The sequence below is a fragment of the Podarcis bocagei genome (assembly GCF_964188305.1).
Source record: "Podarcis bocagei genome assembly, chromosome: 2".
In the NCBI taxonomy this organism is placed as follows: Eukaryota; Metazoa; Chordata; class Lepidosauria; order Squamata; family Lacertidae; genus Podarcis; species Podarcis bocagei.
In genome coordinates this window covers 25,048,888-25,062,537 of record NC_138126.1, presented here as the reverse complement: position 1 = coordinate 25,062,537, position 13,650 = coordinate 25,048,888, and the positions used below count along the sequence as shown (strand labels likewise).

General features: G+C 50.0%; 1 protein-coding gene across 3 annotated transcripts in view; it reads right to left on the bottom strand.

Annotated features, from left to right (window-relative positions):
* Positions 1–13,650, bottom strand: part of BRPF1 (bromodomain and PHD finger containing 1) — a 37,192-nt gene that overhangs the window by 879 nt on the left and 22,663 nt on the right. The window contains exons 6-14 of one of the 3 annotated variants that reach the window (XM_081181772.1): positions 13,173–13,325; positions 12,164–12,310; positions 9,844–10,150; positions 7,001–7,306; positions 4,918–5,196; positions 3,247–3,394; positions 1,728–1,864; positions 1,505–1,623; positions 191–345 (exon numbers count right to left, since the gene is read on the bottom strand). In XM_081181772.1, the coding sequence (XP_081037898.1) occupies positions 191–345; positions 1,505–1,623; positions 1,728–1,864; positions 3,247–3,394; positions 4,918–5,196; positions 7,001–7,306; positions 9,844–10,150; positions 12,164–12,310; positions 13,173–13,325 (1,751 nt within the window). The remainder of the gene's footprint in view (positions 1–190; positions 346–1,504; positions 1,624–1,727; positions 1,865–3,246; positions 3,395–4,917; positions 5,197–7,000; positions 7,307–9,843; positions 10,151–12,163; positions 12,311–13,172; positions 13,326–13,650) is intronic. The other 2 variants (XM_081181774.1, XM_081181773.1) reach the window with 2 other exon arrangements.

The window sequence follows — 13,650 nt, the reverse complement described above, 5'->3', positions numbered from 1 at the left end:
AGGAAACGGAGAGACACAAACTCACTAGGGGTGCTTTCCTCCCCTGAAAGGAGAGGGCTTCCGCGTTCTCCCAAGTCTCACCCCCCTCATCCTTTCTCGGTATGGGGCAGCTCCACCCCCAACTTTATCCACCAGGTTTCGGTCCAGACATGGCAGCCCATCTCTGCCAACTTCCCTCGTAGGCCCTTACCAGGTACGCTTGTTGTCGAAGAAGAGGACCAGGTAGAGATGCTCCCGGGCTTCCTGAGTCATCTGCTCTCCCAGCTTCAGCACCTCCAAGGGGGGGACGGGGATGGGGACGCCGTGGTGGAACATCCCTTCCCGTGGCATCTTAGGGTCAATGATCTGCCAACAGGGGAAGATCGGACATCAGAGAAGGGAAACTACACAGTTGTTACAATAGATAAATCATTGAGCGTGAACACACACACACACACCAGACAAGGAAAGGCTGCACTCATATGTAGAGTACTGGAGTGGGGAAACTCCCAGGTTCAAGCCCCAGTTTAACTGAAACTCACCAGCTGGCCTTGTGCAAGTCTGTATATGTCAGCCTAACGCACACAGCATGCAAATTGACTGCCCTGAGCTGCTTGGAGGAGATGGAAATGTGACAAGTAAACAGATTGGGCAACTCAGCATTGAGGCTTTAAGGACCAATATGGCCTTTACCCGTTAAACAGCCTGAGTTGTTCACCGCTCGCAATTGCACATGTATGCTGCTGGCGGTCACAGAATTAGGATTCCCCCCAAACTTTTCCTGTCTGCGATTCTTCCTGCCCCTTAAAACAGGTTTCTGTCCTTCATGGGTGTTGAAGAAACATTTCAAAGGCTCTGTGTCGTGCATAGTAATGTGATGAGAGATTAGAGAAGTGCGCAATCTTAGAACTTAAATGTTGCGTTTAGAATAAATTACTAACACAACAACCATTTAATGTTTCCATTAACACCAGGCTTATGCTAAAAGGTACTGATTAGGCAAGTAGTCCATCTATATCTTTGCTAACAGACTGGTTGTATGGTTGCACAGCTTAGGGTTTAAGGATGTGGAGGCTGAAATCCTGAGTTCAATTTTCAACAAAAAAAGCACTGACAAGGTAGTAAGGCAGAAGCTGGGGACATCTGCTCATCCAGATGTTGCTGGACTACAACTCCCATCGCCCTTGACTATTGGCCATGTCGGCTGGGGCTGATGCGAGTCAGAGTTTTTTCTCTCTCTCTTACACACACAAAATTACCCTCTTTTTTCTCCGCAAGAATTAGAAAAGTTCATTAAAAAGCAACAACTGAATACTGTGTTTCTGTTGGTTTCTACACTAAGTAGCATTTTCTATTCTGCATAAACTTTCCTATCTCGCAAGAACTGTCCTTGAACCTTCACTTGGTTCGTAACCTTATTTTCTACTATTGTTTCAAAAGGGGCATCACCCCTACCAAGGTTTCCAGTGGCTTAACCCTTCTTAACCCTCCTCAGTGCACATGTAGGCGTGCTCATCAAACCCACCAGTGCCGGATAAGAGGGGTAACCCCTGCACTTGGCCCACACCAGGTCCAGGGCATCCAGAGGGGAGTCCTCATCCTCGGACAGCCAGCCGGCCGATCGGCTAATGCTCTTCCGCACCACTGCACAAAGACAGAACGAGAGGGGAAAGGGTGTAATTGCCATCCTTCTCACCAGCCCCATCTCCAGAGAGGAAAGCAGAGGAAACGCTGCCCCGAATACTCACTGCCATGGCCCACCCCTCGGCCGGTTCCCACCGAGTAGGACTCGTTTTCTGTTCCCGACGTGTCTTCGCTGCTGTCCTCCGGGAAATTGACGCGGGAGAAAGAGGGCTTCCCTCTGCCTTGTTTGGAAGGAGTTGTGCTAAATGGGAGAAGCAGAAGTAACGTTAACTTTCCATGTTCTGCAGAAGCCTGGGAGATTGCTACCTCCGCATTAAACGCGGAAGGGGGAATGGAATGAGACCCGTTCCCTGGGAAGTCCAAGAAGGATGCACAGTGGTACCTCTGGTGCGAACAGGATCCGTTCCGGAGCCCCGTTCGCATCCTGAAGCGAACGCAACCTGCGTCCGTGGGTCTGTGCAGGTTGCGATTCGCAGCTTCCGTGCATGTGCGTGATGTCATTTTGAGTGTCTGCGCATGCGCGAGCGTCAAAACCCGGAAGTAACACGCTCCGTTACTTCTGGGTCGCCGCAGAGCACAACCCAAAAATATTCATCCCAAAGCTACTTCAACCCGAGGTAGGACTGTACTGCAGGAACTTCCTGCGTTCGATGCCAGGACTGATCTCGCCACTAGAACTTTGGGCAAGCATGGCAAGTGAAGAAAATGTCCTCAGCCTCTCATTGCGGCATACGTCAGAGAAGCCCTTGTGGAGCAGACCACAGGCCTACCTAATCCCACATCCTGTTTCTTGCTGCGGCCAACCTGATGCTGGAAACAGCATGCGGGTAACTTGACTACTAGTCACTCAAAGCCTTGAAATGTGCGTAAATTTCTTTTTATAGAGGCATACAACGCAAGCAGCACTGAAAGGCGTGTTGTGTACACTGCTTCATCTGGAACAGTGCCTGATGCATGGGGGCATGACTCACGATACACTGCCTAGAACCTTGTCAAAGCCAATACTTTTGCTAAATCAGTCATTTCCTTGTGGCACAGTTCTTCTGCTTTTGGCCCACCATTATCTGGAACATATCAATGTACAGTGGTGCCCCGCAAGACGAATGCCTCGCAAGATGGAAAACCAGCTAGACGAAAGGGTTTTCCATTTTTGAGCTGCTTCGCAAGACGAATTTCCCTATGGGCTTGCTTTCGTTTTCGTCTTGCGAGTGTTCCGATTTTTTTCCGTTCCCCCCTTTTTCTAAGCCGCTAAGCCGCTAATAGCCTTTTAGCCACTAAGCCGCTAAGCCTTTAATAGCCGCTAATCCGCTAATAGCGCTAAGCGGGTTGCTTCGCAAGACGAAAAAAACGCTAGACGAAGAGACTCGCGGAACGGATTATTTTCGTCTTGCGAGGCAGCACTGTATATCCGGCGAGCGGTTGTGCTAAGACCTTGTGGCAGGGTGGTGCATGTGTCTGACAAGATTCCCTTCGAAACTGGAAGGGCAGTTTACAGAGTTCACACTTTCCACCTGGGAAATTGCCTGACCTGGGACTATCCATTATTCTGCACTGTGCACCTAGGCTAAGGGGGAAAGAGACCCGGCTCCACAGCTCCATGCACTCGGAAGGATCTCCTGGTACCTGGTACGGTCCGAGGCGGCACTGCTGCTGGTTGTGCTGCTGGACTCAGATTCAGAGCTGCTGCGCGGAAGGTTGTAGTCATTGCGATAAACTAGGAAGCTCTTCTTGACCGGCTGATTGCCGCTGCTGAAGCCGTTGGCTGGCAGGTCTGCAGAGGGTGGCGAGGGGAGGGCAAATCACAACAGGCTCCGATATAATACCTATAGCTGAATTCTCCAGTTGGCAAATGCAACGGCTTTCTACCTGGCCAACCACTACGAATTGTGAAAGCTGGATCCATTACAACAGCGTTTCCCAAACTTGGGTCTCCAGCTGTTTTTGGACTACAACTCCCATCATCCCTACATAGCAAGATCATTGGTCAGGGATGATGGGAACTGTAGTCCGAAAACAGCTGGAGACCCAAGTTTGGAAACACTGCATTGCAAGCTTTTCTTTTCATCTATTCTGTCCCTTCCCTGTTCCTCCCCCCTCATGCTTTTTACATCTTTCTGTGCCCTTCCCAGCAATACACTTTCAGCCTCTGTGCCCCACTGGCTTCCCAGAGGACCCAGCTCCTCTTTTTTCACTGTTGACGTTACTTTTACCACTTTGTTAACCGGGACAAGATGCTTAACCTGACACAGGCAATACTCTCGTATTAAACTGTGGCCACTTTATGTGGCACTGAATTAAACCTGCAGGGCACTAGCTAACAAAAATGGCTTGCCTTTAACTTTGGGGCCTTTAACTTTGGAGGGACTTTGAAACATGTTTTGAAATATTTTTTGGATTTTGGCTCTGTCGAGAAGGGATGAAGACATTGTTAGGTTGGAGTCTCCCTGAGATCTACTCCTCTGTGACAAAGGAAGGAAATTAAGAACAAGATCAGCAGAAGACAAAGTAAAGTGTAGGTATAAATATGAAGAATAGTTGCAGAAGGGACATAGAAAAGAGTTAAGAGCCTCGGACAGGAGATCACCAGATTGATGGACTAGATGGAATGGATAGAAAAGACTGACAGAACCCGAGACCAGGGTGAAGAGACGGTGGATGAAGATTGGAAGAAAGTCTAAAAGTTTATTTAGAGAAATATTGTAAAATTTATGAGTGTTAGAAAAATGTTGGAATGAAACTATATGGCTTTAGTAGAAATGTTATAAGGTGTTATGTACAAATAAGTTTTAAATTTTAGGGTTTTTTATGGTAAGATAAGGTTAAAATAAATTAAGACAATTAAATGACAGCAAATAGTGAAAGATGGAAAGGATTTGCTGAAATAATTAATAACTAGAATACAAAAAAGGGAGGTGTGAGGAGGTCGATGAAACAAGTTAATGAAAGACAAAGATATGGAAATATTGGATCTATTTTTAATTTTTTCGCTCTTGTTTTTGGTCTTGATGTATTGTGTGTTTTGTTCTTTTTTTCTCTTTTCTTTTTTATATGTATTGACTTGTATTGTTTAATCTCTTTTTCTCCTCTTTTTTTGTAATTTTAAACTTTCAATAAATATCATAAAAAATATTAAAAAATGGCTTGCATTATTTAATTCCTTCCTTGCACATATGCCGAGTTGGCAGCAAATCCCACCTCCCTTCCAATCTAAGTATCTCCTCTCATGACATGGGACTTGTTGTGGAATGAAGACTGTCCACACACCGTCTCAACTTGGACCCATTCCTCACTCACCGATTGGAGCGTCATCTGCCGATTTGTCGCTGTCGCTGTCCGAGGTGGAGCTGGGCCGCGGGCTCCTCTTGCGCGGCCGCCGGGACACCATGATTGGCAGCTGAGGGGGTCCCACGGGGCTGTTCCCATGACCCGGAGCCAGCTGGCTGTCGCGGTTCTTGGGCGGGCGCCCCGGACGCTTGGGGGGCCCGGCCGTTTTGGGGTTCTTCTTGGAGAAAAGCACCGAGGTCCTCCTGCCGACTTCGTGCGCAGGCGTGGAGGATGAGTTGGGGCCAAGGCCTGGAAGGGCAAGCGGTGACATCGCTCAGAGGATGAACATGAGGACCTCCCTTTAGTATCCCCATCGCCCGTCCTTGGAAGCTGAACGGGTTCATTCGAAGGGATTGCTCCCCCTATACGCTGAGCGGCCCCCTCTCCTGTGAAGGGAGTCACCCACAGCAGCCGCTGAACAGATCTCAGGAGTTCTGAATCCGAACTTCAATGTCTAAAATCCCTGGTAGAGGACAAGGATCCTGAGATCACGTTAAGGGTGGCCAAATTCTGTGCGATTGCCATAAAACTTAGGGAACAAGCTGTGCTATCATAATGATTAAGGCCTTAAATGATAATTTTAGGTTATATGTTAGTGACAAAGTTTTAATTTACATATTTTTAAACTACTGCTATATCTGTATTGTCCCTGTTATACCTAATTGCAAATTCAAATGCATCCCTATCGTGTTTTATGACTTCCTTGATATTGTATGTGCACTGGAACTGGTCTGTGACCGAAATAATAAAATTCATTCACTCAGGAGTTCCAGAGTAGGGGATAATGCTAATAGGAAGTGGCAGATCCCACTCTCTGAGCCGTTGGGTAAACACTGGGAATCTATTAGTTCTGATGCCAAGGAAGACGTTACTAGGTGTTGGTGATATGTCAATATATGATCCAAAGCGGGTTTGAAAACCCTATCGTTATATCGGTTTCATAATCTTTGACCTGGCAATATACCGTGAATTGTGATGTCTGTTAGGGCTGGGCGATATATCTTCCAAAACTGGTTCGAAGACCATACTGTGATCTCGGTTTAATAGTTATTTGACCTGGCAATACACCATGAATCATGGTGTGTGTGTGTGCTATGCAAAAATCACAATGTGGGGAAAACCGCGAAGCCAGCCAATGCTTCTACATGGCTCCATCCTTATTGCAGATGTTGTGATATATCAGTATAGCACAATGTTTAGTGGTGATATATCACAATAAAGTTAAAGGTAAAGGACCCGTGGACAGTTCAGTCAAAGGTGACTGTGGGGTTGCAGCGCTCATCTCGCTTTTCAGGCCAAGGGAGCTGGCGTTTGTTCACAAACAGCTTTCCGGGTCATGTGGCCAGCATGACTAAACTGCTTCTGGTGCACAGAACAGCGTGACGGAAACCAGAGCACAAGGAAATGCCATTTACCTTCCTGCCACAGCGGTACCTATTTATCTGCTTGCACTGGTGTACTTTCGAACTGCCGGGTTGGCAGGAACTAGGACAGAGCAATGGGAGCTCAGCCTGTCGCGAGGATTCAAACCGCCAACCTTCTGATTGGCAAGCCCAATACAGTGGTACCTTGGGTTAAGTACTTAATTCGTTCTGGAGGTCCGCTCTTAACCTGAAACTGTTCTTAACCTGAAGCACCACTTTAGCTAATGGGGCCTCCCGCTGCTGCTGCCGCCGTACACTTTCTGTTCTCATCCTGAAGCAAAGTTCTTAACCCAGGGTACTATTTCTGGGTTAGCGGAGTCTGTAACCTGAAGCATATGTAACCTGAGGTACCACTGTATCATGATGGTGAAAACCAGATATCGCCAAGCCCTAGGTGTTATACCTTGAACCTCAACCCCGGTCTGCTTGCCGTGCCCCTTTCCACAGACCTGAGGGATCATGAACTGAAGTGCCCCTGCGCAATATTTTCTGGGAATCCTCCCCAGAAGGAGGTGCTGCACTGCTCCCCTGCCCAAGCCCCTCCCACTCGTGGAGGACCCTGCTTGTGGTACAAGCAACCCCTGGCTGGGACCTGGCTGCTCCATGCGGTCCCAGGCCCCGCCACCCACCTTTGCCGGTCTCCTGGCTGCTGCTCTCCTCGGCGGCACTGTCGGTTTGCGTGTCCTTCTCGCAGGGGTTATGGGCCGGCAGGATGATGCGGGTCAGGGGGCCGTGCCCATCCCTCCCCGACTCCCGCTGGTGCGCCAGTTTGCGCCGCAAGGCCGTAATCTCCTTCTTGATCATCTTGGCCCGCCGGCAGCGGCCCACGCTCTGCTTCCCGGCGCTCACCTCGGCCAGGCGTTCCACCAGCAGGCCCAGCTGGTCTTCCAGGGGCAGGTGCTTCTGGTTCTCAGACAACAACATCCGCTCCTCGTCTGCACCAACAAGGAAACAAAGCCCAGTATAAGAAGGAGGCAAAGAAAGGGGACCAGAACCCGGGAGGCAAAGAAAGGAGGCAGGGATGGGGGAACCTGTAGCTCTCTGGGCATTACGGGACTACAACTCCCATCAGCCCCTGCGGCCAGGGATATTGGGAATTGGGATGGGACAACAGCCGGAGGACCACAGGTTCCCCAGGCCTGCCACTGTTATCTCAGTCCCTAAAAGGAGGGGAAATGGAGAGCAGGAAAGCATCAGGAGGGGGCGGTTGCCTTCCACAATTCCATATGCATGCAGTTTTAGGTGCATTTCACATCCCTGGGAATTCAAGTAGCTTGTATCCCCGCCTCCTTTTGTTGAAAGTTTGTTAGTTTCCGGATTTCTGATGATAAGATCTGTGTAGTTTCCTCCTCCTCTCCAGCAGCCAAGCACATGGAAAAGTAGATTGGACCATCTGTTTCTGGGGCACTCTGGCATGAGCAAGTCCAACTGTTAACAGCCTAGCTATAAGGATGGCTGCCGTGGACTGTAGCTACCACTGCCCCATACATAATTCTTATCTGGCTCCTGGCTGCCAATATCTTAAGGCATGGTGAAAGCCTCACCAATAGTTTCAATGATGTGGAAAAGCGAGGAACATATGAAGCTCTAACAAAAAGATATACCAGACTTTGGTGGTTAACCTCTCCGATGTGCAGATCTGACTAGATCCTTCAGATTTTGCACTTTTCTGAATTTTGCAGCACAGTTCTCGACTTGAAAAAGTACTAAGATACACATAAAAGTGCTTTTTAAAAAAAATATGTGTAGAAATATGTCCCTTTGAGACAAAATAAGTTTAGTGTGTGAGAAAATGCATTCAAAGCTACATCTGGAGTACACGTGTTGATATGGATTTTAAAAAAAATGCAGATCTGTATGGAGATGGAAAGGAAGGAATTTATTGCTGAACACATGAAAACCAGCCTTCCTCAGCCCAGTGCTTTTCAGATGTTTTGGGCTCCAAGTCCCAACAGTCCCAGCATGCAGGGCCAGGGATGATGGGAGTTGTAGTCCATCAACATCCAGGGTGTTAGGAAAGGCTGGGACTGATACGGACTGGAAACAGACTGGTTTGTAATTCTTGCAAAAATGAATAAATTAAATATTGCAATTTAAAAACAAACAAACAATGAAGATATTTAAGAAAAACACGGTCGTCTGCATACTTTCTTTAGGGGGCAGATCAAAGAGATCTTTCAGACAGGGGTGTTAAAGACCGAAGGACAAGACCAGTACCAACAGCTCTTAAAGAAGCCCTCAGATGTCAAGGAGATAAACAACTATCTGACTTTTAGAAGACATCTGAAGGCAGCCCTGATTAGGGAAGTTTTTAATGTTTGATGTTTTATTCAGTTTTTAATCTGTAGGAGCCACCCAGAGTGGCTGGGGAAACCTAGCCGGATGGGTGGGGTATAAATAAATTATCATCATCATCATCATCTTTGCATCCTCTTCGTCACAAAGCAAAGAGGAGGGCAGATTCTTGAGTCTAACCCATAATACAAAGGGCTCAGTGCTAAAAGGATTCAAGGCAACATAGGTTCCTTTTGGCTAAAAGCCAAGGTAGCAAACAAACAACCGTAGAGGCTCAGGGTAATTGTAAGTTGCTGGGTGAGAGGATAGATGGGAGAGAGGATAGACCGCCAGAGGATGGTTTGTGTAAAGAAAGCACATCACGACGTTTTCCTTCTTGGAGGAAAATGAATCCCACCCCCCACCTTCTTATTTGTTGGCCTAGATACACACTGGAGCATTGTTTAATGCTTGTGCCCCGTAAACGGAAGAAAGAAGTGAGCCAAATGCCACTAGGCAACCTCTTGTCTTGGGACTTTTCCTGCACGGGAGAGGAAGGGGAAAGTTGCCAAGAGGGATTCTAGTAGTTGAAATTCTGCAAGCCACCTCTGGCAACTTGTCAACATACCAAACTGCAATTTTTGAAAAATGGTGGGCTGCTGCAACGGGGAAGTTTTGGCCCAAGCTCCCACTTTCTTAGCCCCTGCAGCTCCGGAAAAGCCTCCTTTAGTTAGCCTTCCTCTTTTCCAAATTCACCCCCGTGACCTGCTCCTCTCGCACTCGGACCACTTCCATCTTCCTCTGTGAGGCTCTCCTTGCCCAGCCCCTCCTTTCGCCACACTTCTTCCCCAGGAGGCCTGCCTCTTTCTAAAATCGCAGCAGCTCAGATGGTGCCAGCCGGGTCCCTCCCTCTACGTGCCCTTAGGGCAGGCAGCCAACACTGCCAGAAGCTTCAGCCCTCCCACAAAACCCTTTTTGTGCTTTGCAATAAAGGCATCTTGGCAACGGATGCAATCTCGCTGGGGAGAGAAGGCAAGGGCTTTCTCTTCAGACACCCCTTTCTTCCCAGTGGATCCAACCTGAGTGAATGCCAGCTTCCGCCCAGGCAACCTGGGGCAGGTTTCAGCTCTGGAACTCCTGCCCCTACCTGGGCAGCCACCATCCTAATCTCTGGGCATTAGCCGTTTCTTATACTGACCGTTCTCGGTGCTTCGCAGAGGCGCCTCGTCCGCAGCCATGGGGAAGTGCATGCCCGTCTCGAAGTCGATGCCCATCTTCTCCGCTTGCCGGCGCGCCTGCCGCAGCACGACGTCCCCTTGCTCCCGCAAGCGGACGGCTGCCCGGTAGAAGATGGTGTCTTTGGCGTTGTACTTCAAGCAGTTGCTGACGATCAGGTTGAAGTCCTCTTCGAACTCGTCCAGGTTCAGGTAGCGATAGCCCTCCAGCTTCTGCTTCATGGTGTAGAAGTCCATCGGCTTCTTGATGTGGTCCAGGTAGTCAGGGACCTGCAGCGGGCAGAGAGAGAGAGAGCGGCGCGGCTAAGAGATGGGGGAGATCGCCGCCCCGGGGTGGGGAATTCCTGCTCCAAGAGAAGACGAAACAAAAGTTAGAAGCAGTCCCGAAAGCCTCTCGCCCAATCTGGAGCAATTTCCCCACTGAGAAAGGGGCACTGCCGTTCAGCGCGGGCACACAAAGTCGGGCACCCTCCTCCCGTGAACGGCGTTCTCCCACCCCCACCTTCCGAAAAAAGAAGAGCGAACATTCAGAAAGGCGGGTGGCTTGCAAGGGGAAGCAAAAGCAAAGCTGGCAGAGGTTTGGGACCTTGCTCCCAACCTCTGCTCCTCTGCATGTGCTGCAAGTCCCCTAAAAGTGTCTGCCTGCAGTCTTCCTCGCCATACCTGGCTACCCCACCTATTAACTCTCAATTTCCTTTCTCAATAGGCCTCAATCTCAACACACAACTCTCTCTCTGTATCAGAGGAGGTTCTCCGAAACCCCTCTTGCCAGGCCCTGCACCACTCTGACTTAGGGCTGGGGACAGACCTCTTCCTCTTCCTGCATCCTCCTCCCATATTTAACAAAGCTGTGTGACAGAAAAACAGGTTTTTTATATAGTTATGCTGTACTGCACGGAATAGAGCAAGCCTGATCTGATGGTAAGTTTGTACTGCTAAGAAGTGGGTCAGCAAAAAAATAAAATAAGAGAGCGTCCGCAAAAAAAGGGGGCTGATCACCAGACATTTTCAGTAAGCTATTTGCCCCAGCCTGCAGTGATCTATTCAAACAATTTGTTTTTCATCAACAGTCAGAAGGGAAATGTAAAATGAACCTTTAAAAACAACAACAAAAAACACTTTGGCTTTAGAGTAGACAATTCACTTTGATGGAGTGGTGCTGATTTTGTGTATTTTTGCCTTCCAAATGCCCAACCTAGAAGCAGAATCTAAACCTGGACTGAAGTGTCCCCTCTTTCCGATGAAGACAAGGTATCCCTTGAAGGCTGAGTTTTGCTTCTTCGTAGCTTTTCTACTTTCTGTATTTATTGAAATTAAAAACAGCAAAGATGTGTACTCCAATCTTCTTAATTCCTTAATACGAATGACGCATTGACCTTAAATAGCAGCACGGCTTAGAGTGTGAAGGACCGGCCACGTTGGGAATGTAACGCTAAACCATGACTTGGTCCTACGTAAACAAGCAACAGTGAGACTTGAACTCGTTCACTGCCTTCCGCATGACCAGAACGAGGACTTTGCGAACTTCTATCTCCAGTTTGAGTGTGTGTAGAAGCTCTAAAAGTGGTCTGGCTGGGCAACGGTGTCATTATTTCCCCTGGTGGTGACCAGCCTGTAGGGCAAACAGATCCTCTTCTATAAGAGAAGTCACATAACCCCATACAAAATCAAAAGGAATAGAACTGTCCAGCTTGAGTTTAGACGGCCCTTGTCAAATTGCCAACCTGTAACCCCCTCCCTGCACCTTCACGGGAAACCCCTGGGGCTTTTATTTTGGTGACCTGGGTGACTCAACACACTGGCCTCCCTCCTCTCCTCACCCTGCAAAACGGATAATCCCCGAAGCAATTTTCGGTGGTGACAGTGACCGCAACCCACCCCTCTCACGGTGGCGTTAGAATTTACCTTCTCATTCGTTACCAAAAACAAAGATGGCGGCCAACTGGAGTGGGCAGGGGTGGTTTTGTTTTGTTTTTAAAAAGAGGGCCCAGGGCAGGTGTCAGCAGTGGGCCGTCCCAGAGCACGGAGGCGCAAGGAGGCCATCTACTGACGCCAGGCCTGGAAACGGCGTCTAACCCTGTCAGGAGGTTTTGGACCATAGTACATTCGAGCAACTTGCCCAGCCAGCGGGGCCTCTGGTGCCTTTCGCACACACAACGGCCCAACCCTGTGGGCGTGCGAAGGAAGGGTCGGGGTCATTGGGGGCACAGGACAGGACAGGTCCAGCGCCAGGGCTGGATGGGAACAGAGCAAAGTATAAATTGGGGGTGGAGGGGTTCTTACTTCGTAGAGTTCTGTTACCTCAGACAGCGGGACCGGCTGGCTGAAGATGTTGCCCGTGTCCTTCTCCTGGAGCTGCTCCAGCGTCCGGCGCAGGAGGATGAGGAAAGGCGTCAGCTGCATCTCCAGGGCCACCTGCTGCATTTTGATCTGAAACACAGAGCGGGGGGAGACACTGAGCTCCCGGGTCCCTGGGACAGTCCGCTGCGCCTCAGCTGGGGACCTCTGAAGTAGCATGGGGTTAGAAAGCACCAGGGCAGAGGGGCTGGGGGGAGGGGCAACCGGTGACCCTCCAGGTGCTACAACTCCCCACCCACCCCACCAAGTCCCTGACCACTGGCTGTGCTGCTTGGGGCTTGCCGGAAGTTGGGAGTCCCCCAGACACTCTGCCCTGTAAGAGAATTTCATTTACGGGGCGACCGAGCCGTCCTTGGGGCAGCTGGCCTGCCATTATGGATCTTGTGGAAGCCCCTAATGCGCTGCTGTAATACACCTTTACCCCCCCCCACACTCCTCCCAGGGAATGCAGAGGTGCATCATGGGCAATCCTGGCGCTGCTTCGCTCCTGCCCTGTCGGAACACGGCCTGGGAGCGAGCTCTGGGGACAACGGGAACTAAGCGCGAACAAGAGGGGAGCAAAATTCGCACTGGAACCAACAAGTCACATCTGCACAGGGAAGTTTTTAACGGCTGATGTTTCGTTGCCTTTTTAATATTGCGTTGGGAGATGCCCAGAGTGCCTGGAGCAACCCAGAAAGATGAGCGGCATATAAATAATAAAATTATTATTATTATCTGGAGAAGCTTGACACCTCCCCAAACACCCCTCAGACAACCCCTTCCGGAAAGGTTCTACCACCTCATCCCGTAACTCCCCTAGGAAAGCCCAGTGCTCCCTTCCTATCATGCCACTTGGCTATGCTGCAGAGGTCGAGCGCTTCCCTTAAGCGCGTCTCCCTCCCTCCCCTCCCCAGGAGAGGACGCCCCAATCTCCCTTTCCCGCCGCAGTTACCGTCTCTCTCTTGAGCTTCTCCCGCTTGCGTATTAACTCCACCAGCAAGCGCGCTCGTTCCAGGTCGTGGCGGAGGCGCTGCCAGGATTTCAGCTGCTCTTTCAGGGCCCAGTTCTTATCCTCTGTGTTATCTCGCTGCAGGAACATCAGAGTCTATGAGAGGAAGGGGCATCCCTGCCCCCTGCCAGGTTTCCACGGCTCTCGAAAGAAGAGTGGCAGCTGGCTCCGCCCAGGGTTGCTGCCAGGAGCTGAGGGGAGGGGGGCAGTGGCAAACGCCAGAGCGGAACGGGGCATGGAGAGGGCAGAGACCCCTTTGGCGGTGTTGCAAGAGGAGGCCCGGTGCCTTCTCTCTCCCTCCTGGCAGAAGGAAGATGCGCAGAGCTGCCTTGCACAGAGTCAGAGCGCCCTGCATGGACTGTCTACCCTGAATGGCGGCAACTCTATGGTCATGGAAGAGGGCTTTCCACCCTCCCGCCCA